The sequence below is a fragment of the Thalassophryne amazonica genome, chromosome 23, assembly GCF_902500255.1.
Source record: "Thalassophryne amazonica chromosome 23, fThaAma1.1, whole genome shotgun sequence".
NCBI classification, from domain to species: Eukaryota; Metazoa; Chordata; class Actinopteri; order Batrachoidiformes; family Batrachoididae; genus Thalassophryne; species Thalassophryne amazonica.
Window position 1 is genome coordinate 34,527,279 of NC_047125.1, and position 25,645 is coordinate 34,552,923.

The 25,645-nt window shown below is 44.3% G+C and overlaps 1 protein-coding gene across 2 annotated transcripts in view; it reads left to right on the forward strand.

Moving 5' to 3' along the window:
- Positions 1–9,414: 9,414 nt before the first annotated feature.
- rbpjb (recombination signal binding protein for immunoglobulin kappa J region b) overlaps positions 9,415–25,645 on the forward strand; it is a 55,587-nt gene continuing 39,356 nt past the window's right edge. Inside the window, exon 1 of one of the 2 annotated variants that reach the window (XM_034164092.1) lies at positions 9,415–9,545. In XM_034164092.1, coding sequence (XP_034019983.1) covers positions 9,526–9,545 — 20 coding nt within the window. In that variant the 5' untranslated portion in view covers positions 9,415–9,525. The remainder of the gene's footprint in view (positions 9,546–25,645) is intronic. The other variant, XM_034164094.1, reaches the window with a different exon arrangement.

Consider the following 25,645-nt stretch of genomic DNA (forward strand, 5'->3'; position numbering starts at 1 on the left):
GACAGGCAGCAGGCAGTGTCTCTCTGCCTGTGTGTCTGTCTGGCACATTGTCTCACTTTGACAGTGCTTGTTTAAGGAAGTTTCACCACCACGTCACTCATCAGGAAACTGTCACTGCACTTCCTTTTCTGTTTGACTTTCTCCCTTGTTCTGTTTTCACTCTTCAAGCTGTTTGCTGGTTTTGGTGCCGCGCTTTGGTCGACATGAAAGTCATCGGTGCTGCAGAGCAACACATGCTCATGAAGTACTCACTAACCCCTCACACGGTCACGAAGTCCTCACTAACTCCTCACACAGCCACATAGTCATCACTAACTCCTCACATGGTCACAAAGTACTCACTGACTCCTCACACGGCCACGAAGTACTCACTGACTCCTCACACGGTCACGAAGTACTTACTGACTCCTCACACGGTCACAAAGTACTTACTGACTCCTCACACGGCCACAAAGTCATCACTAACTCCTCACATGGTCACGAAGTACTCACTGACTCCTCACACAGCCACAAAGTCATCACTAACTCCTCACATGGTCACGAAGTACTCACTGACTCCTCACACGGCCACAAAGTAATCACTAACTCCTCACACGTGTTGGGAAAGTGTAAGTACACGGACCCACAACAGGGGGCGCAAATGAACGGACAATAGAATAGGTCAAATAACAACACTTTACTGTTGCGAACGTGCACAACAAACACAACAGATTCCACAATAGATCAAAGGTCAAATTACAAGGTGTCGTGTGGGCAGGCTCGAAGATAGGAGACGCCTGTCCAAAGCAGAACCGGAACCACACGATTTCCTCCGCCACCAGACCCCGGGAATACTGGAGCCGCCAAGTCCCGAACTCCCAGGTGGCCACTGCCTCCGCGTGTCGGACCTGGTACTGCTGGCGAGGAACAAAAACACAATTAAACGTGGGTGCGTCTGTACCCAGCAATCTGCACGGCAGGGAAGCTACCTCCACCTCTCGTTGGAGAAAAAGTCTGTTATCACTCACAAAAATCACAACAAAAAGGGCTTTCTATCAAGCAGTCAGGCTGAGGATATTACCTTTCAGGTAGAACGATATCTCGGCAAAGAGGTGGAGATGACGTCTTGCTGATATACCGATGCAGATCAGATGAGTGGTGACAGCTGTCACAGGTGATGAGTGTCAGCTGTCACCCCGGCTGCTCCTGTGAGGCGGCAGCGCCCTCTGGTGCCTGGAGCCCGCATTCCAGGCAGGGTGCCCTCTGGTGGTGGTGGGCCAGCAGTACTTCCTCTTCAGCAGCCCACACAACAACACGGTCACGAAGTACTCACTGACTCCTCACACGGTCACGAAGTACTTACTGACTCCTCACACGGCCACAAAGTCATCACTAACTCCTCACACGGTCACGAAGTACTCACTGACTCCTCACACGGCCACAAAGTCATCACTAACTCCTCACATGGTCACGAAGTACTCACTGACTCCTCACACGGCCACAAAGTCATCACTGACTCCTCACATGGTCACGAAGTACTCACTGACTCCTCACACGGCCACAAAGTCATCACTGACTCCTCACATGGTCATGAAGTACTCACTGACTCCTCAAACGGCCACAAAGTCATCACTAACTCCTCACACGGTCACGAAGTACTCACTGACTCCTCACACGGCCACAAAGTCATCACTGACTCCTCACATGGTCATGAAGTACTCACTAACGCTTCATATGGCATTGAAGTCTTCACTAACTCCTCACACAGTCATTAAGTCCTCACTAACTCCTCACACGGTCATTAAGTGCTCACTAACTCCTCACACGGTCATTAAGTCCTCACTAACTCCTCACACGGTCACGAAGTACTCACTGACTCCTCACACGGCCACAAAGTCATCACTAACTCCTCACATGGTCACGAAGTACTCACTGACTCCTCACACGGCCACAAAGTCATCACTGACTCCTCACATGGTCATGAAGTCATCACTGACTCCTCACACGGCCACAAAGTCATCACTGACTCCTCACATGGTCACGAAGTACTCACTGACTCCTCACACGGCCACAAAGTCATCACTGACTCCTCACATGGTCATGAAGTACTCACTAACGCTTCATATGGCATTGAAGTCTTCACTAACTCCTCACACAGTCATTAAGTCCTCACTAACTCCTCACACGGTCATTAAGTCTTCACTAACTCCTCACATGGTCACGAAGTACTCACTGACTCCTCACATGGTCATGAAGTACTCACTAACGCTTCATATGGCATTGAAGTCTTCACTAACTCCTCACACGGTCATTAAGTCCTCACTAACTCCTCACACAGTCATGAAGTACTCACTGACTCCTCACACGGTCATGAAGTACTCACTGACTCCTCACATGGTCATGAAGTACTCACTAACGCTTCATATGGCATTGAAGTCCACACTAACTCCTCACATGGTCATTAAGTCCTCACTAACTCCTCACACGGTTATTAAGTGCTCACTAACTCCTCACACAGTCATTAAGTCCTCACTAACTCCTCACACGGTCACGAAGTACTCACTGACTCCTCACACGGTCATGAAGTACTCACTGACCCCTCACATTGTCATATACTCACTAATGCTTCATATGGCATTGAAGTCACATGGTCATTAAGTCGTCACTAACTCCTCACACGGTCATTAAGTCCTCACTAACTCCTCATACTGTCATTAAATCATCACTAACTCCTCACACAATCATCAGGTCCTCACTAACTCCTTGCATGGTCATGAAATCCATACTAACTCTGCAAACGATCATTAAGTCCTCACTAACTCCTCACAGCGTCTTGAGATCCTCCCTAACTTCTCGCACAGTCATGAAGTCCTCATTAACTCCTCACACAGTCATGAAGTCCTCAGTAACTCCTCACATGGTCATGATTTCCACACTAGCTCCTCACACAGTCATGAAGTCTTCACTAGCTCCTCACACGGTCATGAAGTCTTCACTAACTCCTCACACGGTCATGAAGTCTTCACTAGCTCCTCACACGGTCATGAAGTCTTCACTAGCTCCTCACACAGTCATGAAGTCTTCACTAACTCCTCACACGGTCATAAATCCTGACTGATTTCACTGATAGTGCAGTCCAGTTCTGATCTGTTTAATCTGTGTGTCCACGGAGACGCTCTGTCCGTCTCCTGGCTCTGTGGATGTCATTATATGATATCAGCTGCGTTTCTCACAGTGTCTGTTCAGTTTATAAAGTCATCTTGTCATTTTATTCTGGATCTTTCGGTCTTTCTTTCCGAGCTTAAATAGTCACGTGAGGGGATTTATAGGCCCGAGGCTCATGGATTATCCCTGATTGCTGTAATTGTCTCTGTCTTCATTAAGACACTTAGTTGTATGCCCAATGATAAAATGACACATTCAGAAGTGTTTTCTCACCACACTTCACAGTGATTACATCTTTTTAGCATGTATTACTTGAAATGGATGAATGATTGATTTTTTCTGTCTGTTACCATTTTATTAACATAGAGGGAAATTGCTGTCACATGCCTACAGGGGTCATATGGTGCAAAACAAATTTATAATCCTCTGCAGTTTTGGGTAAATCATCATCCAAATCACTGAAATCTTAAACTGGTCACACAGAAACTGTTATGTGCCGACGCGGGTTGAGGAGCGGACCTGCGTCTGACTGAACCCAGCGCTAAATAACCAGAAAGCGGTTCCAAAAAACGAAACAATTTTATTATCCCCCTCTTGTGCAAAACTCGGTGTACAACATAAAGTGCGTTTGTCTGGCGGAGTGAAGGACGGCGCGCTCTCCAGCGCCCAAAGGGATCGAAGCCCAGCGCTTCTGGACTCACATTCACCGCCGAACACCCCCCAGGTGGACACGACAAACTGACTCTGTGAAGGATAGAAGAGGTGAGGTAAGTCAACAGCTACAACTAATATCCTTCAAAGGTACACACTATCAGCAACACATTCAGGTCTGAATTTAAGCTTTATGTAAATGAGCAGCTTCTCACAACAGGTGGAGGATCATCTGTCCGCACGCCACGGCCGTGAGAAGCGAGCTGCACAACTCTCATCAATATTCACATATACTGCGTAACAAAATACCAAATTACTGTTAACACTTATTCAGACAATCAGTCACCTCTGATGTGTGCTGACAGCATGTGTCCCTCACCCGTCCTCCTTCACAGGCACGATGTGTCAAACCCAGGCGCGGTCCTCAGCGTCTCAGAAACGAATGTCACAAGGTCGAGTTCCCGGCAATTCTGCATGAATCACTCATGGCTTAAATGCAGAACGCCATCTCATTATCTGCTTCAGCTGAAAGTCTTTAAGTTTGCACGTGAGCATCATCCACAGGTGCTGCAAATCGTGCTGATGAGGGTGAAGGACTCTTCTGCCAGCACCTTCTCCACAGACAAAAACCAGTTTGCATACCACCTGGAGAGCAAAGAAAAGAAAACAACACAAAAACATCCAGCCAAACCCCCCAACACATAACAGAATCGCATTCATAACTAAATTTATGCCAGAAACAGTTTATTTTATATTTGTGTGACAAGTCCATTTCTGAAAAAACCTTGATCTAAGAGACACGCCCACTGACAGCCTAAGCATGGGGCACAGAAAACAGGCTGTTTTCAGCTTTTTAAGAGCAACCTGGTGATATTTACGGTGCATCCAGAAAGTATTCACAGCGCTTCAGTTTTTCCACATTTGTTTATGTTACGGCCTTATTTAACAATCCACCAATCAGGCCTGTATGGTAGAGTGTCAGACGGAAGCCACTCCTTAGTAAAAGGCACATGGCAGCCCACCTGGAGTTTGACAAAAGGCACCTGAAGGACTCTCAGACCAGGAGAAACAAAATTCTCTGGTCTGATGAGACAAAGATTGAACTCTTTGGCGTTGTGTTTGGAGGAAACCAAGCACCATCCCTACAGTGAAGCATGGTGGTGGCAGCATCATGCTGTGGGGATGTTTTTCAGCAGCAGGAACTGGGAGACTAGTCAGGATTGAGGGAAAGATGAATGCAGCAAAGCACAGAGACATCCTGGATGAAAACCTGCTCCAGAGTGCTCTGGACCTCAGACTGGGGCGACGGTTCATCTTTCAGCAGGACAATGACCCTAAACACACAGCCAAGATATCAAAGGAGTGTCTTCAGGACAACTCTGTGAATGTCCTTGAGTGGCCCAGCCAGAGCCCAGACCTGAATCTGACTGAACATCTCTGGAGAGATCTGAAAATGTCTGTGCACCGACACTCCCCATCCAACCTGATGGAGCTTGAGAGGTGCTGCAAAGAGGAACGGACCAAACTGCCCAAAGATAGGTGGACCAAGCTTGTGACATCATATTCAAGAAGACTTGAGGCTGTAACAAAGTATTGAACAAAGGCTGTGAATACTTATGGACGTGTTTCTTAGAATTTATTTTTAATAAATTGCAAAAATGAAAAAAAAACTTGTGTTGTCATTATGGGGTGTTGAGAGTAGAATTTTGAGGGGGAAAAAGGAATTTAATCCATTTTGGAATAAGACTGTAACATAACAAAATGTGGAAAAAGTGAAGCGCTGTGAAGACTTTCTAGATGTTCTGTATAAAGTGTGTGTGTGTGTGTGTGTGTGTGTGTGTGTGTGTGTGTGTGTGTGTGTGTGTGTGTGTGTGTAAGTGATACAAAACCAATGTGACACTTTTAGATGATCAAACAAGTAATTTTATTGTTTTAAAACAATTCAGTGACATAAATTATTGTCAGCAATTTTACAAAGCTTAGAACTAGAATTGCGAAGATAATAAATGATTTCCGACCTTTCCCGGGTGCCTCTGGGTTTGGTTCATTGATGAAATCCACTTTCTGGTGCTTGATGGCCTTGGGGCAACGTCATCCATCATAGCAAATGAGAAACCCGTTTTCCAGACCATGTAACTGTAGAGGTGAAATAAACACTTTTTTTCAGGCGTTTCCTGGATGTTATGGAGTTCAGTAAATCCTGGTACGCTCCTAAAGTCAACGGGGTTGATTCCTGAAACAGTCTTTGGACTGTATCTAATCCATCACAGCAAACTGTTCAGTGTGACGGCTTCCAAAGACCAAATACTGTTCTCCATTCACACTTACGGCTTATTTCCAGTAAAATGTAGTGTGTTTGCTCATATTCTGTTATTTTTAAATGACTGATAATAGTAGTAATGATGATGATGATAAAAATTATAATTATTTTTATCATTATATTGGGCTAAAATATCATAATGCTCTTATGTTCAACTATAGTCATTTTAAATTGTCTCTGGGTGTAATGGCAGTTTCTCTGTGAGTGATTTAAATAAAAAATAAAGAGAAGCTGAAGGAAGCACGGTTTTGGGTGGGATGAGGTCCTAGTCTCTGAGTTTTCATGGTGCGGGCATCGAGCCGGGCACAACCTCACTGCTGCAGCACTCCTTTCACATTCCCCCTCTGGACTCTGGCAGAACCAGGAAAATCTATAAATATATTCCAATGCTAAAAAAAATACCCTCAGCCGTGTGAGCATTGTCTTCTATATCATTTGCAGTTGTGTAATTGGTATCCCAGTGCCGTCTGAGCAGGAAGAATGGATATGACGTGGATTGATCTGGTATGACCAGATTGACAGATAAGAAAGTTTTATCAGCATTTTTTTTTTTTTTTTTTTATGTATGTCGTCCTCAGAAAGAGACTTGATGTGCATTTGGGGTGGACAGAGCATTAGCATTTGTTAATGAGCTGTCTCAGGTCTTCAGCTGTTTGTAGTAACGACTCTCACAGAGCGGCTCAGAGTTTTAAAGAAAAACTGTTTTAGGAAACCTCAGTGCGGACGTGCTGCCATCAGCGCACTTTGAGAGAAGACAAGTGTTTCTTCAACTCGGAGCTGCTGTGCCCATGGGCCATTCTAACGCTGCCATCGACCCACGCTGCCTCTGCCATTGATCGGCCGGGCAGCTCTTATGCTCTTTAAAAATACACAAATAATAGTAATGCACGGTGACTTGGAGAAGTAACTTTAATCTGATTACTGATTTGGAAATATTAACACGTTTGGTTACTCGTTACTGAAAAAAAAAACATCGGATTAGAGTAACGTGTTACCACCATCCCTGTGTGTGTGTGTGTGTGTGTGTGTGTATATATATATATATATATATTATAGATTTATTGTTATTTCCATACATTTTTCAGATCCTGTTGTCTTATGTACAGCTTGTACCTGGTCAATCAGGCCCTCTATTTTGACACGTGATAATTTCAAAGGGCCACGATGGAAATAAGCGTTTGTGTTTTATTGTGTTTTCCGTGTATCACTGATACATTCACCTCTGGATGTTTATATTGATGTTGCAGAATAAACTCATTAAATCTTAAACAATATTTTATTTGCGTTATAACGTCTGCAGGAGGGTGTCTGTGTGCGCATACACAAGCTTTTGAAAAGAGCTGAAGTTAGCTTTGACCGCGTGTGATGCACGTGCACACTGACATCCGCGAGATATCATGTAAATCACTCCAGTGGTGTTATCAGGTTACAAAAACAACATTTTCAGTTTTAGAAGTGTTTATTTCCCGCTCGATTTTACAACATGTTCAATTTACACAGAAACTAAGCAGTTTTGGAGCGCCAGAGAGAGACCAGCCAGTGATGTCACGGTGCCGCTCTACTCTGATTGGCTATCACCCCCCCACCATAAACAAACATTCATAGCATGAATATAGGAAAAAGTATGTGACTTTTTAACCTCTTAAAATAGGTCCAGGTTAGTGATCTTTGAACTTGTCCAAGGTCTGTGTCCCAAGAATGTTCCCTGTGAATTTGAAGACTCTGGCAGTCATAGGACTGGACTTATGCTGAACATGGACAGATGGATGCAAAGCCTTTGTGATACCCAGTGGCCATATTTTGATGGCCTCGGGTAAAAATGATTTATGCAACTGGAAGGTTTAAATTTACATGGAGTTTGCAGGTGGAGATTGAATCTGCTACGTCCTATGAAGAACGTGGTGAGACAGGAAGCTGAAGTCCACCTGATGTGGATAGAAGTTTGTTTTCGATGGGTTGATCTGTGATTGATTGGTATTGTCTTAAATACACAAACAGTACATATTTCAAGGTAAAACAGTGAGACTTGTACATGTTAAATGGTTTCAGCCTGATGTCCATCACTGCAGGACACAGGTGGACTCTGGTTCCTGTTTTAGATGAAGTCCAACAGACACTGAGCACCAGATCTGGATCTGTGCCAGCTAATTCCTCTTTGAGTCGTCACCTGAAATATGTTCTCAGTTTTAAAGTCACAAAGTTCCAACATCTGGAAGGAAACTAAAAAGAACTGCTGCTTCGTTCTTCACACATCTGACCCTGTTTGCAAAGTCCAGAGACTTCCGCTCCAGAAGACCACTGTGAGACAGCTGGATGGCTAAACAGGAACTAAACGTCCAGATGTCTTCAACCCACATTACCGAGAATCTTCTCCACTTCATTTTGAAAGTACCCAGCGGATGTGGTTCAGTCACCTGATGAGGACAAGTCTGCCAGCTGCTCACTTTTACAAATAAGAACCTCAGTGAGGTCTCAGGAACCTTCATGAAAATTCAGTAAGGTATGTCTTCTATAATATATTCCAGTTCTAAGGTAGAACTATACTAGAGCCACTTAGGTGCCTGATTTTGAGAACCAGGGATGGTTCTCAAGGCCAGGTGGTTCATGATTCCTTTGAAGATGGAACAAACTCCTACGTCAATGACTGCAAACAAAGACGACAAAGAGACTGACGCTGTGGCTGCAGAGGTCACAGACCTCCATGGAAGTTTACGGCTTCCTCAGCCCGCCCGATCAACAATAATGACCCGACCTGTTTGGGAACAACATGATCTCACTTTGGCAGGACGACGAACCAAAAGGAGACCCACAGGGACCATAAACACACACGCATCTTTATCTGAGGTGTGTGTGAAGGCAGTGGTCTCATCTGCTCGTTCACACCACTGGATGAGGAACTCTGAGGTTCCCCGTGCAGAGTGTACAGGAACCCTCCTTCCATGTGCCCAAACAGTATCCCTGCACCTTTCTTCCTCCTCACAGGCAGCAGAAAATTCACTCATACGTGGCAGTGCTGAGGATCAAATCCACGTGAGCCTGGGAAAGACCGTGCGATTCTCCAAACGGCTCGGTGCGGTGATTTATGAACACGTGGGAACCGCGTCTCTCAGTGCCGCGAGATAAACAACTCCGCAGCTCCGCGCCGATCTCGCGAGAGCAGGCGCTCCCTCTGCGCTGGCCTATTGTGAGAGTTTTGCAGCTCTCGCGTGCTTTGGGAAGTTTCCCACGCCTGTTGTTGTGGTACCTGCCCTCCTCTCGCTCCTCTCTCTCCTCGCTCTCGGTCACGGCGCTTCTCTCGGGCTCCCTCGCCTCCGCACCTCCAGTCTGCTTCAGTTGTCTCGGCGGATTGTTGGGCTGTGGGAGAGGACGGATATCGCGAGTACTGGAGTTTTGGTGAGAGTTTGTGGAAGATGGCGCCTGTTGTGACAGGGTGAGTCTGAGACTCAGCAACCTGGTTTCGGGCTTTGTTTCGCGGCTCGGACCCCGCGCCGACTGCACCGATCAGCTTTTCTCCTTCAAAGCAGCCTGTTTGTGTTTGTCTCTGAGTTGTGTGACTGTTGCTGCAGTGTTTGTGAGCTAGCACCAGCTAATAAGCGATGGTCTCTCTCTGTCAGTCAGACAGCGGCTAAGCTAAACACAACCGCTGAAACACAGCCAGAACTAAATGTTCTTTACACTTTGACGGGCTGGAACCGGCCGTGTTTTGGTTCGTCTGTGGTTTGTTTGAGAAAGCTGCTCACAGCTTCTCCGGGCGGCGTGTTTATCAGACAGTTTGAGCACTTAACGCTGCTAGCTGTCCGATAATGGAAACCGGCTAGTGTTATCCCACCGAAACACGTTGCGGCTTTGTCGGTAAACTGTTCTTATCGTTTGTGTTTTTATTCTCTTTAAACGTCTTCAGAGCTGTTTCAGAAGCTTTAACCTTACACGAAAAACGACGTTTATTCACCAAACGCTGTTTTCTGTGTGTGTGTGTGTGTGTGTGTGTGTGTGTGTGTGTGTGTGTGTGTGTGTGTGTGTGTGTGTGTACGGCGGGTGCATCCAAGGACAAAATTAACAATAAACACACACTTATTAAATCATTTTAAAAATCACAATAAAATCATAGCCAATTATTAAATCTTTTAAAATATATATTTAAAAAAAGTCGCAGCCGAGGATCATAAAAATGACAGCGAACTCGTTAGCAATAAAAAAAAAAAGACAGCCTAGTTCAACACACTGAAATAGATTTTTCAAATAATCACTAAATGTTAAATCTCAAACAACTGGTCAAATTAAATTTTGTTAATTGCGTTGTCAGTTTTTACATTTTTAAAATAGTTCAGTCCTGTCAGATTTCGGGATGTGAAGCATTTGTGTTTATATTTTGAACAGATTCAACTGCCATACAAAAATGGTTCATTTATACTTTTTATCCCAGGTCTTTTACCATTCTCTAAGACTTAATCATGCCTGATGTAGTTCCTGTGATTGCTCCTTAATTAGTTGTCAGTAGGTTTGCAAGTAATTATTAATTAACATCCAATTAATTCTTTGCTGTACAAAATACCCAGTATAAGTATGTAGTAAACAAATTATGCCTGTTCTTGGTTTTACATAAAGTTCAGATTAGCTGTTTTTTTTTTGTTTTTTTTTTACATAAAGTTCAGATTAGCTGTTTCGAAATTTATTAAATTCAGACCAATTAAAAAAAAAAAGAAATTGACAAATGTTCCTATTGAGGAGGTTGGATTCATTCTTCAGTAAATGACTTAAAGCATAATAATAAATCCATTTTCACAGTAACTGATGAGTACTTTGTTGATTTTATGATTTCAGGGTCTTTCAGGGGTTTGAATAATAGTTGGGTATTTTCCAGCTGTCATCATAATTGATAGTTTGAAGCAGTGTATAAACCTGTGATTTGTACAGCTGCCTGTGGTCTGGGTTTGTGTCTCAGGCCATACGTCCCTGGTTTTTACAAACTGTAGCCCTTATGTTTTTGTGACATATGTCACGGCGGTCTGTGACACACTCCCACTGGGCTTTCTGCCGCTGTGTTCATGGTGGCTTCAGTGAGGGGGCGTGGCATGTAGCTTTACATTTAAAGCAGCAGGAACACGAGCAGGTCATTTGTGAGAGCTGAAAATGGGATTCTTTTAAAATATAACATCTTGTATTATTTTATATTGCTCTATTTTTGCTGCTTGGATCTGGTGGGTCCAAACTGGCAGCTTTTTGAACGGTTGTACATGAGCATCACCTGAAGAATTTCAAGAATGGTGTACATGTGCAGTAGCATATCTGCACGTGTGGTGATTACTTGGAAACATAAAGTGATGAGTTATATTCATGAAGGATTATGATAACTGATCGGTCAGTGTGTCAGGTAGCACAGACAAGAAATTTTGCTGCACATAAGCTCTATGAAAGTGTGCGTGTGCGCGTGCATGCTGTCCAGGCAGTAATCCCCAGACAGCTCAGTGGGTAACAGACATTTGCTGAGCTCATTCGTTGTGTGTGTGTGTGTGTGTGTGTGTGTGTGTGTGTGTGTGTGTGTGTGTGTGTGTGTGTGTGTGTGTGTGTCCTTTCCAGCAGACCTGAACTGATTTCAGTTTTGGGAGGGGTTGGGGTGCAGGCGGACGAGGGGGAGCCAGCGAGAGGGCAGGCGGGTCAGGTCTGGGTGGCTGGCCACCTGTCCAGATGATATCTTCAGATTTGTGTGTGTGTGTGTGTGTGCGCAAGTGTGTGCGTTTGGAGTTTGAACAGAAAGTTGAGGTGCCAGAAGGCTTGTTTTTTTTGTTTTTTTTTTTCCACTGATAGCAGGCTGTGTTCACACTAACCGTTGGTGGCTGCACAGTGTCACTGCCGCCTGTTGGCCTGACATACTGTCTGAACAGTTCTGGCTTCATGCAGGGAGGGGCCGCATGTCCATGGGCTTTTAATGACAGTGCTGTTGGGGGCCTTGCACAAAGAACTGTAGGAACTGAAGTTGCAGCATCCTGAACCCCTCCAGTCACATTTTTACCCTGAACGTCCAATTTCTCAAGTATCACGGTTTAGACATAATTATGCCATAAAATATAACAGAAATCTTGTAGCTTTCAAGCACCAACTTCATTTCTCCCCTCTGTAGCTTTATTGATAAGTTTCACCGTGATCAGTATCATGACTCACTGCACATGGTGATGACTTCTTTTGTCCAACAAAACAAAAAACTAAAGCTAACTGAACATAACAGGTAATCAGCCAAGTAAATAATCCATAAATATGCACCTGTTTGCAAAATGGAGCATAAAAATGTGTTGTATATTGTTATTCTAAACTTTAAATGTACTCATAATGTTACAGCTGATTTATGGAGACTTTCTGTGTCCAATGTCCAACATCTGTCTGACCTCCTTGAATTTTAAACAGGCTAGCAGCATGTGAGTAGCTCAGTGTTTAAAGGATCTAGGAGAGATTGGACCATCGTAAATGAAACGGTATTGATGATGTGTATTTTTTACTGGACCTCACATGTGATGTCACAGTTCCTCCTGCGTGGCTCCTGCTGGTGCATCAACATGTGTGGTTAAAATCGGTGATGCATGCGTGTACAGAACTGCTGCTGAGGTCTCGCAGAGCGGACGCTCGCCCCCGCAGAGCGGACGCTCGCCCCCGCAGAGCGGACGCTCGCCCCCGCAGAGCGGACGCTCGCCCCCGCAGAGCGGACGCTCGCCCCCGCAGAGCGGACGCTCGCCCCCGCAGAGCGGACGCTCGCCCCCGCAGAGCGGACGCTCCTGAGTGGATCTGTCACTCTGACGTGTCGTGTGGGGGTTAAACGGCGGTAATGATGTTGGGAGGAGTTATTCAGGTTGTCAGTGAATGTTTGTTAGCAAAGGAAAATTGAGATTTTAAATTCTGACCTCCAAGTACAAATGGAAGCTGCTGTTTTTGTGAATGGCAGTGGCTACGGGTACGGACTCGTATCTACAGAGACCAATCTAAAGATACGGAGGGTGTCTTACCGACCAATCAGAATGCGCAAATATGTCCATACCTGTACCATATGTGGCTAAAGGTCCGGCAAGGCTTCAAAACTCATCCGTACATTGGCCGTATCTTCAGTGAACCCATGGAGCTGTATATGAGAACTAGATATGCTGCACACTAAATGAAAACATCAGCAGCTAGTTGTAAGGTTTGTCTATATCCATTCGCAATGTCCAAGGTGTATCATTGGTGTTGACGTACATTTTGTGGCCGTCCCTTGTTTTCTTGCTCCACCTTCAGCGTCCTCCTGATGAAACCTGTCAAGAAGCCTCAGTCTGACTCCGAACATTGTTGATAATAAGAACATATTAAAGCTGCACGTTGCACTAAAACCCATTCTGTCTGCTAGTGTACAAACCACAGAAAGTTATCACAGTTTGTAAAGTCATCTGATTATGGCAATGCGTGGCGCTAGCTAATAAAACAAAATAAACACGACGTGACCGTACCTACAGTGGTGTTGCTTTGTTTTGACAGTCCATCATCTGGAACTGCATCCGTATGTTTGTGTCTGTGTCTGTGATCCAGTCCAAAAAGACTATTGATGTCGGTGGATCAAATCATTTCTTAATGATACCTGAAGAGAACCGGTTCTCGATACCCAACCCTAGTCACCGGTCTATCACATGTCAACAGACTGATTTACACCTGCGGCCAAATTAGAGTCACCAGTTGACGGAATCTGCATGTATCTGGAAGTGGGAGTAAGCCGGAGCACCTCGAGAGCATGCAAGCTCAACACAGAAAGGACCAGGCGGGATGTGATCCCATGACCTTCTCACTGTGAGGCAGCAGCACTAACCACTAAGCAAGCCACTGAGTCACTCCGTGTCTTTCTGGCCCTCTGCAGAATGCTGCTCAGCTTTAACATATCTGCACCATTAGTTCAATGTGTGTGTGTGTGTGTGTGTGTGGACACTGGTTATAGTGTGCAGTACTTGCACTGCAGAATTTTGACTTTTTATTTACTTTTTACACTTGTCATTTTAATGAACTTAAGACATGACACCAGAACTACAACTTGTGTCAAAAAAAAACTTAAATTGTGAGGTGTTTTGAAATGCACAAGCTAAAGTTAAGTGATGTGCTCATTTTTATGTCCTGTATTTTCCAGTGTATAAGCCACGTTTTTTTTTTTTTTTTTTTTGCACTAGTTTGAGAGGTCCTGTGATTTATATGCTGGTGCAGTTGATATACTGAAAAATCACACATTCATTACTAATAATACTAATAATAATGACTATTTATGTCAGTCTTTTCCAGGAATTAAAGCACCAAACAAAATAAACTTTAAGAATAAAAGAATGAATGACAATTAATAAAAAGTACATGACAGCAATGCACAAAAAAATCCCAAATAAAAAGCTGATAATGTAGTTAAAAAGGTGTGACTTGTATATGGGCTTTTCCTCTTCAAGAGGCATTTTTAGCAGATGTGATTTATACTCAGAAAAATCTGTTAATCCGACCACAGTCCAGTAAAGCTTGATCACTAGCTGTGAAAAAGTGCTGTTCAAAGAAAAACACACGTATATCTCAAAATAATGTTTAAAATGTTACGATTCCCTGCAGATTGGATATTAAATGACTGATGTGTAAATCTCGACTTATTGTTAAATCTAAAAATCGTAGACTGACACGTTACAGGCCACTCGGCCCGCGTCTTCAGCACCACGTGAGATGCCGTGCGACAGCGAAGCTGCACTCACACACATTCAGAAGTGTGTTGTGAGTGCATTCTTTTACGTGCGTGACAGAAGGCAACAGAAATGGAAGAAGAGTCGATAGCTTTGGTAATTCTTCTCTTCCTCGGCCAGAGAAACTGAGAGCAGAAAGAAAGAGCTGCTCTGTTTACCTGGAATGATAAAAGCATGACTCACTTATTTCAACACTGCACTGCCTTTGCTGTGCCTCTGGGGGACAGGACTCCATTTAGTTCTTCTCTCCCCTCCCCCCCAGTGGGGTGAGGGTGAAGGCGGGGAGACCAGGATCCATGCATGCACCGTGCTGGTGTAATGATACCGCTCAGCCTCTCTCTCTCTCACACAGACAAACTGCCTGTGAGCCGAGCTGCGGTGCCCTCGCTGCAGCACTGCCACATAAGGGTCGATTTGTCTGTTTATATGTGCACTTGTGCATGTGCATGCACCCTCCAGGGTCCTCTCTTCCCTTCCCTTTGTGAAAGCAAGAGGTTCAGAGAGGGGGCAGATGTTGAAGTGCTGACCTTTATCACGGCAAAGTCTCAGGTTAGAGTCAACCCCAAAACTAAAGTCTTACACACACATGAGCATCCTGCACTGATACCAGCGACCCAGTCTGTGGCTCTGCAGGCATCTCCCCAGAACCGTATCTTCAAAGCAAACGGAAGCCGGGGTGGGAGTTTTAAAGAAGTCTCAGGCGAAGCAGCAGAACGGCACAGACAGATGTCTTCAGGGGATTTATTCTTTTACGTACAGTACTTTATTGTTTTGAAGTTCATATCCATTACTTCACAGGACTGAAGTATCCCCCCAATGCCTGCCCGTAGTCTTACTTGGGGTTCAGGTTCAAGTGATGCTGGGTCTCTAACAGTACCACACACACCTGCAGTGTGTTCGGTTTCCTTTTTCAGTCTGTTTGTCCCCGTCTGTCTCAGGGGAACCCCCACAGGACTCATCCAAGCAGATACAAAAGGACACTTTAGCATCACTTGCTTTGGTTTGTTGCCAGGTTGGTGTGCTCAGGCCAGATATCCCACCAGAGTACGTTGTTGTACGTTTTACAGCTCTCCAGGTGTGTGTGTGTGTGTGAGGGTGGGGGGGCCTCGGGTCTGATCATGGTGTTGGAGTCTCTAAACAGAACTTTTGTTGTGTAGACTTGGTGGAGTTAGCTCAGGCTCGTCTTTTGTGCAGTGGTTTTCTCGGAGCAGTAAGTCATGTGGTGCTGCAGACTTCCTTGCATCATAATAAGTAGAACCCCAGGTCTTCTTGGTAGTGGTGTGTCTGTGATCCAGTCCAAACCGTGAGTTTTGTGATCCGTGATGCTCTTTCTTTCAGATATTGTTGTTGGCGCCGGCTTCCAGCTTTGCTAGTGCATACCTCAATGCTGATTGTTGTTTTGGAGCGACTCTGTTGTGAAGAGAGTTTCCTCTGCGCGGCCTTCGTCTGCCCCCGTTCTTTTGCCGTTTGTCGGGAATGAAGGTTCTGCTGTGTCAGCACTTTTTGGCCCGGCTGGCTCGCCACACTCAGGATGTTTCATTCAGAAAACACGAGGCAGTTCCTCCATTCAGCTTCACTGAGTAAACTGGCCTCCGTCCTGTGCTGATCCAGCTCAGAACGAGGGGGCCGAGGTCATTCACCACACTTTTGATTTAGCAGTAAAATGTTAGTTTGCTGTTTTAGGGGAGACTTTTATCAACTAGAATGTGACACGTTAGAGAACAAAACAGAAACAGAGCCCGTAAGGTTCAGGTGGTTTATTGAAGTTGATCTTTGTGTTGCCAGTTCAGTTACAGGAAGGTTACATATGTACACAGAATCTCCGGTGTTGGGGAAAACCCCGGCCACATCCACGCTCGGCGCCGTAAACAGCTGCTACTGTGTTGGATCAGGTGGGTGTGGCCAGCGGCTTGTCGGCCTATAGTAAACTGTCTTCAGAGAAATGTACACAGACACTTTGGACTGCCGGTGAAATTCTCTCATCCTGCAGACACCCAGCTACGCTGACAGAACATTTATTTGTGTGACTGACAAAACAGACTTTATTGAGGAAATGACACCAAACATTCACTCACTTTTCACATGACTAGATTTTGATGCTTTGGTTATTAATATCAGTTTTAATAAAATGTCCTCTGCAACCAGATGTGTGAGCCTTGGGTTGTTATGTCAGACTCACCTGGTCCATGTGTCAGTCTGTACGGGAGTCGTGTCAGTGCAGCTTCACACAGCGGTGACTTAGCTGGTGTTTTAATTTGCAGTCTTTAATTAAATAATATTAATTTGATTACTATCTATTTACTCTTCTATTTTACTGCACTGATTCCAAATCTTGGTATTTTGACTTAGGTTGCAATATTTAATGGAGAAAGTCATATTATTATGTGATATGTTGTGATTGCAATAAGATAAATGTCTCATTGCTTTGACAGAGGAACATTCAGTCAGAATATGTGTGAGACTTAATTTACCATCTGTAAGTCAGGTAAAAAATGGTATTGTGCTGTGTGTGAAATCTGCCTGGATAGGCAGTTCTCAAAAAACTGAGTGACTGCGCTAGAAGTAGACGAGTGAGGGAAGCCACCAAGGCACGCACTCTTCTTCTTTGTGTGCGTGTGTGTGTCATAATTGAAGGTAAAATTGATATATTTTTTAGGGGGATGTTCTGTGACATATGTCACATAAGCCCAAAATGAGCTCTGCCCAGTTTAAATGGTCTTTAAAGCTACAGAGTCTCTGACTCATGGAATTGTGGGACTCTGAAGATGTTTAACATTAATCCTCAAACAAAAGATGGTTTTGTACAATATAACTGTCTCCTTTCATGAAGAGTTTAATCTGGACTATTCTTGTTTGCTAATTTGCTCCTTGAAAGTAAAAACCTGAATGAAAAACTTGGACTTGAGTCATGAGCTCAGTGGTTGAGGTACCGTTTGAAGCGTGTCAGGAACTCTGTTATCTGTGCAGCCTCTTGGGTCGTCACGGTGCCAGCGGCTCGGCGGCGTGGCGTAAGGACCATCTATTAAATGTCAGAGATATTGAAGGAGAATAATAGCGAGCAGCGTTGAGATTCCAGGAACAGCACATTCCTATCTCCAAATGTTTCTTTGCATTGTCTGCTTGTTTAACTGAGGCTGCCGAAGGAAAGTTACACCAAAGAATCCGTGCAGTGGCATTCCTGTGGCTGCTGACGTCAAGAGGTTTTGGCCTGTGAGCTGCAGTGAGGACTGTGTGTGTGTGTGTGTGTGTGTGTGTGTGTGTGTGTGTGTGTGTGTGTGTGTGTGTGTGTGTGTGTGTGTGTGTGTGTGTGTGTGTGTGTGTGTGTGTGTGTGTGTGTGTGTGTGTGTGTGTGTGTGTGTAACAGCTTTCGATTGTGGTTGTGGAGACAATGCTTTCTCTGGAAGACGGGTTCGTTGACGTTGTGGTTGATCATCTTGTGCTTGCGGCTGCAGTTTGAGGGTCTCTGACTTTGCCAGCATTGTGGAAGCGCTGCTGAAGAATCTCTGAGGTTTTACATGAGCTCATGGAAGGAAACTCATTTTTTTTCTTTTTAACTCCATGGTTCTAAAAATTAAAAAAAAAAAAAAAAAAAGATCAGCAGCTGAAGTTTAGCAGCCTGGAGTTGTTAGAGCAGACCTCCAGTACTCCAACACAGACCCACTAAAGTGTCTCGGAGACAAATTCCAAACTGTGAACTGTGCGATTAATTTGTTACAACACAAAGTAGTTCTGCTGTGTGTCTGAAGCATCTGCCTGGGGGCGTGTCCACCTTTTTCAGGCGAGGCGCTTCCCTTAATGTTTTGTTCTTGGCACAGTTGAGATGGCGTGTTGAGAAGAGGAACAACCCCATCTGTTATCACGACAACAACACTGAAACCAGATGATTGCCAAACTGCACACACAACCCGCCGCTATCTGCCTCTGCATTTGCTTTTCTGACTGCCATCAACATGTGGGCTAAAGGTCACATCCCTCCCTCTTGCCACCTCTGTGTTTGTTTCAGGAATTCTCATCTTTTTCCGTTGTTGCGGTGTTGTCCATCTTTTGGGTGGGGTTCAGGCGAGCATCAGAAGGCGGTTGGTTTGATTTCCAGTGCGCTGTGTTTGCGTTTGCTTGCGATTGCGATGTGTATACATCAGGACTGTAGGGTACCTTCTGAATAGATTCAGAGTTTCATTAAATTCAAATGGGACCCATCACAGCGAGGCGTGGCCCGCCTTCCTTTTTTAAGGTATACCTCCATTTGAAAAATGGTTTCAAAGCCGCTAAACTCTTGTCATGCAGTGTTCTTGTGTGTGTGTGTGTGTGTGTGTGTGTGTGTGTGTGTGTGTGTGTGTGTGTGTGTGTGTGTGTGTGTTTTATTGGTTCATTTCAGCTGCGTTGTGGTGGTGCACGTACGGACCTCACTGTGGGGTTTCTTTGTACAGTCTGAGGTTGTGGTTGAAATCGTGATGTGGGAATGTAATGTGTAAGGATGTATCATAAAATAAAAGCCTGTCCTGCTGTTTTAGTGAACGTTATATATTCATAGTTTGTTAGAGCCGACATGCCTCGTTGTTCCAGTGAGGTTTGAATCTTGAGTGGGTTTTCTGTATCTGGCGTGAGATCTGAGCGCTGATGATCTGTATTCCGTGACATGGCCCAGCAGCCAGCGTGCGGCCTTGTGGCATGTTTTCCAGAAGTGCTACCTGCTCGCTGGCGGTCTGCCGGCTGTTCTGGTGAAGTGTTCGGTGCGGTCGCAGTCCTTCCCCCTGGGTTCTCTTTCTTTCCAGCAGTGAGTCATCACAGAGTGAGAGGGAGGAGAGGGGAGCCGGATTGGCTGGTTCATTCAGGGTTCAAGGCTCCCCCGTCCCTCATGCCTTCTCTCTTTCTCTCTCTGACAGTCTTGCCCAAGCACACGATGGGTCTCAACCCCAACCCCTCGGCTGTTTATACAAGTCTTCAGCTACAGTCACACTTCAGTGCAGCTCTTTTTAAGCAGTTTGTTTGTGTCTATGCACTCGGCCTGAATATTTCTGTCAGTGCAGAATTCATTTCAGTCAACTTTGATCCCTTTGTTTTAATTTTCTTATAGTGCGAGTGTGTTTGTTTTTAATCTGGTTTACTGTTACAGCTGGATTATAATCTCATTACACATTGAATTTGAGTTAGACGATGTAGATTTCATTGGAAAATCACAATGTTTCCAGTAAAACATCACAATGTGCAGTCTCATAAGTTTAACAAATGAATTACCATTTATTTATTTATTTACTCTTGGTAATATACCAGTTTAAATTAATGGGCTGATTAATGGTGCACCTCATCAGAATTTTTCCCATCCACCAAGCAGCTGTCAACTAGTTGTGTTAGGAGCACCTGAGTCCTCATCACCATTCGGCAAAAGTCTGTGAAAGTCTTTTTTTTTTTTTTTCTTCGCGTGATCTGTTGGTGCTGTTAACACTCCTCAATAACTCCTATTTAACACCAAACACCTGCACTGCTAATGCCAGTGTGTCATAAAAACAAAAAATTCTGGGCCCGTATCCCTGAATCAGTCAAAAGCACCTTGACACTTGCACAAATTTAATCCCTGCACTGAACCGTTTTGGCCCGCTGGATGCTGTGCTTTGTGCGCTGCGTTATATAAAATAATTATTTCATAGCGCATGATGTGTTTGCTCTTGGAAACCATCTCTTACCGCTTCCGGAATCACAGAGGAATTATCCACAACTACAGCTTTTCTTGTGTGCTTCATGAGGCAGAGAACGCATTTGGAATTATTTCAAAGGTAATTATTTATAATATTCATATTGTAATTACTTGGTAAAACAGTTGCATTGTCATTTCTTCTTATGAGTTTGATTATGTATCTGTAAAATTATTGCTTATTGCGGATGTAACATTTTTCAACACAGGAGAACCTCTCTCTAATGTCACTGTACATTTTGTATGATGAAAATAAAGGGCATTCTATTCTAAACTCTGTAACAGCCATACAATTATTAATATCAAAGTAAGTGATGTCAGCAGCCTAAACTCACCTGTTTGAGAAGAACTTGGCTTGTGTGCTGCAATCTCTGCTCTCACTTTGGATTACAGTACAGACCGTGTCTTCTCACAGCATGGAGATTAAACATAACAATAAGCTAATCACTATAACTAGCGTGTTGTCCGTGGGGATCCACGGGCTCGAGATTGGGTTGTGTTTATAAAATAGGTAGCTGACCTTTTTCTGGGGTGGTAATAAAATGATCCAGTTTCTATGTTGAGTTGGAATGATGTGTGAGTCCAGAATGTTTTTAGAACCTTCAGCCCAGTTTACACATAGACAGTTTTGTCGGCGGGCAGTACGTAGACTTAAGTTCGCGGTAGTTCCGGCTGTTTTCGCGGTGGAAAGGGGCGGAGCATTTCGTCTGCGTTTTGGCCGCCGTACTATCCGCAAATACGCAGATAAAACGCCGCTAAATCCGCCAAATAAAGCGGCGTTTTGACACCGTAGCATCCGACACACGTCAGGCAACGGGGGTTAATACCCAGTTCTATCCTTTACAATCGCAGGTTAAGACGCGCGTGAGAACGGCGGTGTTCTGCTGCCGCCGATAATGCCTTGTGTACCACTGGATTTATCCAGGCAAATCCTGCGTTACTCCAGGAACTTTTGCATATAGGCACCGCCCCCAGAGTATAATAGGCTGAAGCAGCAGGAATACATGCCTGTCACTGCAGGGGCAGGGAGATCATCCTCATCCTTTTATTCTGCTTTCCTTTTCCCCTCCTCAACATGTTGCTCCGTCTCCACCTCCCCTCTGCTTCTGAACCAGACCTCTTGGTAAGTCCTTGCCGCTGCCAATTTTCTTTTAGGAGGCATACTGGAGCTTCTCTGCAAAAATATCTGGAGTTGGCCATGAGTGAGAGGCCTGCATGCAGCGCGTTAGTCTTTTTATATTGACTGCCGCCTATCGGCCGTTTGGAAAGCCGTTAACCGGGAGGTGGCATTTAGAACGGCGTACTGTCCGCTAGCGCCGCCGTTTTGTCTGCCTCTGTCGCCGGTTAAAACGCCCTTGAGGACAACGATGTGGGCTCTATCGCCGTTTTACACGCCATTGATTAGGGATACAACGCCGGCCGCCAATTACAGCGGTGTAAACTGCGGCACTACAGGAAGGGGCAGGATGAAACGGTGATTAAAAAGTATCAAACGCCGTTGTTCGCGTTGTCTCCGTCGTCACGCGAATTGTCCGGGAGCGCTACCGGAATTATTCGACATGTTGAATAATTTTTTCGACAATTCCCGGTAAAGCCGGAACTAAGCCACACCCCCTAGTGCTGGCGTTAACAATGGCGTGTGATCCTTAAGACGGCCAAAAACTCTTCCGTGACGCTTCCGGGAGCTCTTACCGTCTATGTGTAAACGGGGCTTTAGGCATCAACAGTTTTAAGAAGAGGAACTCAACCCTTTTTTCCTGTTAATTGAATTATGTTTTAATGTTAATTTACTGTCTTAATGTATTTGTAAATTGTTTCAGTTTTTGTTATCGTATACACACTATTAATATGGTCATTATTTTTATTATTATCTGTATCATTAATATTTCTATTTTAATTTTACTTCTGTTTTATCATTTGATGCTGGACCACAATGGAAATAAGTGTTTTCACTTCCTTGTGTCATGCGTGTATTTTTTATGTATTTACAATTATGTACTTACATTGAACTTACATTGAACTTACTAAATAAACCACACACACACACTCTTTTAATGTATAGATAATTGGTGTGTGAATAAGGTACAAACATTTTCAAGCTGTCTAACAATTCATTTTGATTTGCTGAGTTTCATCATCATGACATTAAATTATTTTATCGATTACATGTCTTTCTTCTTCCCATTTTGTGACACTCAATCACAGCTCTTGGAGGACTGAGTCATACCTAGCAACAGGGTTAACCCCGCCTCCTCACAAAGATCAAAGTTTCTGTCCCCTCCCTGCTCAGACTTGCTCTCAGACACCTCTTGGATTTCTCTTAGGCTAAGATTCCTTGCCAGTTATGTTTAGGCTAAGTTGGGAGCTCTTTGAGAGGACTTTGAGTTGCTTCATGGATACTAGGCCTTGGTTCTTAGTGAGGTCTGAGTGATGGTTTGTGGGACAGTGAGTCTGCTGTTGTGCAGTGCATGAATGAGGGTTACTAACTGGAGCCCCGTGGACCACATTTGAGTCTGCCTCTTTTTGTGTGGACATGGGGCCTGGTGACTTTAATTTTGAAGAAAAAGTGGGCACACAGGCACCCTGAGATCTGTCACTGGTGACTGGGAGGGATTGTGACAGTAAATGTGCACATTAGATTCTGCGTCTACCCGGTTATGTTGTTTTGCATCCGTACAGTTGGTGGTGTGGAAGTTAGTGATGCTGAAACGGAGTAATCCTCATCTTTAGATATTTTTAATGTAAAAAATACTTGTGAAATGTAGGTGTTTGTTTGTTTTTAATAACATGATAATTAGCATGTCACTTAACTTCAGCTTTTTAATTATTTTGCATTCTGAGGGCCTCACACGTGATGGGGTGTCCCCCTGAGATGTTCCAGATAATCTCTTGTCTGTCACCTTGCAGTGTGTTGTAGCTTAGTATGCTAAAGGAGTATTTATGGAAAACATGATTCCAAAAGGAACGTGTAATATTATATATTGTGCACGCACCGTGTGAAGTTCAGTACAAGGTGTTGTCTGTGTGCATTGTGTAGTGTTTGTGTGGATTACTGCCCACCGTTAGCACTACTTGGTAAATGCAGCTTTGCTGTCTAACCCCGTTACACTCGTTTGTTTTGAACTATGATACTTGCAGCGGCTGCCGAAGAAGTCTGTGTAAATGGGACTTTTCTCACACACATAAAGCAGACAGCCTGAGTGATTTGGCTTGAGTTTGGTGTCTGGTTGCCTCGTGTCTTTGTCCATAACCTGTCTGAGGAGTGATGAAGGTGCTCCGCACGGCCCTCCTCTGGTGTTTCCTCTGGCATCCATCAGCCTCGATGAAAAGAAACCAGCCGGTAAATTGGTAACGAACTTCAGTCACCAAGCCACTTCTCTTTTTTCAAAGATCAACAGCCAGGATTTTAATGCATGGTAAATGGACTGTATTTATGTAGTGCTTTTCCATCTGCGTCAGAAGCTCAAAGTGCTTTACAGTGATGCCTCACATGTCACGGTGCTGCCTTGTGAGGCGCTCACTACACACCAGGACCACCTGTGTTTTATCAGTCTGGCTGGGTTTTGAACCGATCCAGCATCGCTAAGTCCTTTTGGATTGTAGAAATTGTGAAGCATGCAGTTGTTATGGCCAGAAGTTTTCAAATGAGATTTTTCCGGCCTGCAGATATTCCACTTTTCGTGTGTGTGTTAATCTGTTAGAATGTCTACTTTTTGTCAGTATATAGTTGTTAAAAAAATAACAGTTACAAGATAACATTTTTTTCAGTTTTATTCACTCTGTTATAGTTTCTGTTTCAGTTTATTAATAAATGAGTTACTTCCTCTATGATGTCATTTCCACAAGGTCCCAAGCTTCTTCTAGTCTTTGCTGATTACAGTTGTTAAGGTGTGCGTGCGTGCGTGTGTGTCTCTAGAATGTCATATTGATTGTGAGTTGGGTCAAGATGGCTTTTCTGAAGTCCATCTGGAACAGCGCTGTTGCAGAGTGCGGTCAGGAAGAGAGCGAGGAGGCCTTTTCTTTGGCTTCTCCGGCTCTGTCATTAAGCTCTCCCATGTCAAAGCCAGATGGCGCTGATGTGACCCACCCATTTCGACCAGACTGCTCTGGCACAACAGCGCGCTCTGCCCTTGATCGTGTCCCCAGCCGGGCGTCTCGGGGCAGACACCAGACCTCTGCCATCTGCACTCGGGCAGCTCGTCACACATGAAACCGTAAACCCGCCCTTTCTCTTCTTACTAAAGATTAGCTCCGCGTCACGCGGGGGCCTCTGCTAGCATCTTCCTCCATCATTTTCCTTCTCTGTTTGTCTGCCTGTCCACATGTTTGTCTGATCAAACATGCTTTTCTTCTTTTTCTTTTATCAGACTAACAGGTTTGTGTAGAATGTTTAAATTAGCTTGAACCTTTTACTAACTGCTTAAATCATTGTTTTTAGACGTTAAAATGGTTTCAAGTTATTAAATTGGTAGTTATGTGGCTTCATTTATTGAGACAAAGATCTGTTTTTAAAACCAAGGACAGTGTTGATTGAAGTGCTTGTACACCCTCATTAAACGGGTTTGAAATCAGGCATTACAAATATTGGTAGTTTAAAAATGATAGAAACATCGTAGGCCAGTCATGAGAAGGTGCCGTGCTATGATCTGCCAAACCAGTGCTCATGTTTAAACATCTTGACTGTTGGTTAAATTGCACGTCAAAAATAATGCAGATAACCAGCAGTGGCCTTGATGGACACCAGACTGAGGCTTCAGAAATGAAAGAAACTGTCATTTCAACAACACCTGCTCCTAATTTCCATCATGCATGTGATAAGATTATTCCCTGCAATAATCCCAGAATTTTCTGATCGTCTTGCGCCGTTCCAGTGTAACCTCCGTGCATCTCCTTGTAACTCCTGGCATACAAACTCTTCTTGATATCTTGGATGAAGTTTTTCCGTGCAGTGTGTGAAAATTTGGTGCAGAATTGCCAAGCAGCATAGTAACAATCTCCAGGAAACAGGACGTGTTTGAACTCTGTCTGGACTCAGCATGTGCTCTGCTTGTAACCGCACGGAATAGTCGTGACTCAGCCCCAGCAGCTTACAAATACAGTCTCACCCTCATCCTCAGTTTTTGAATT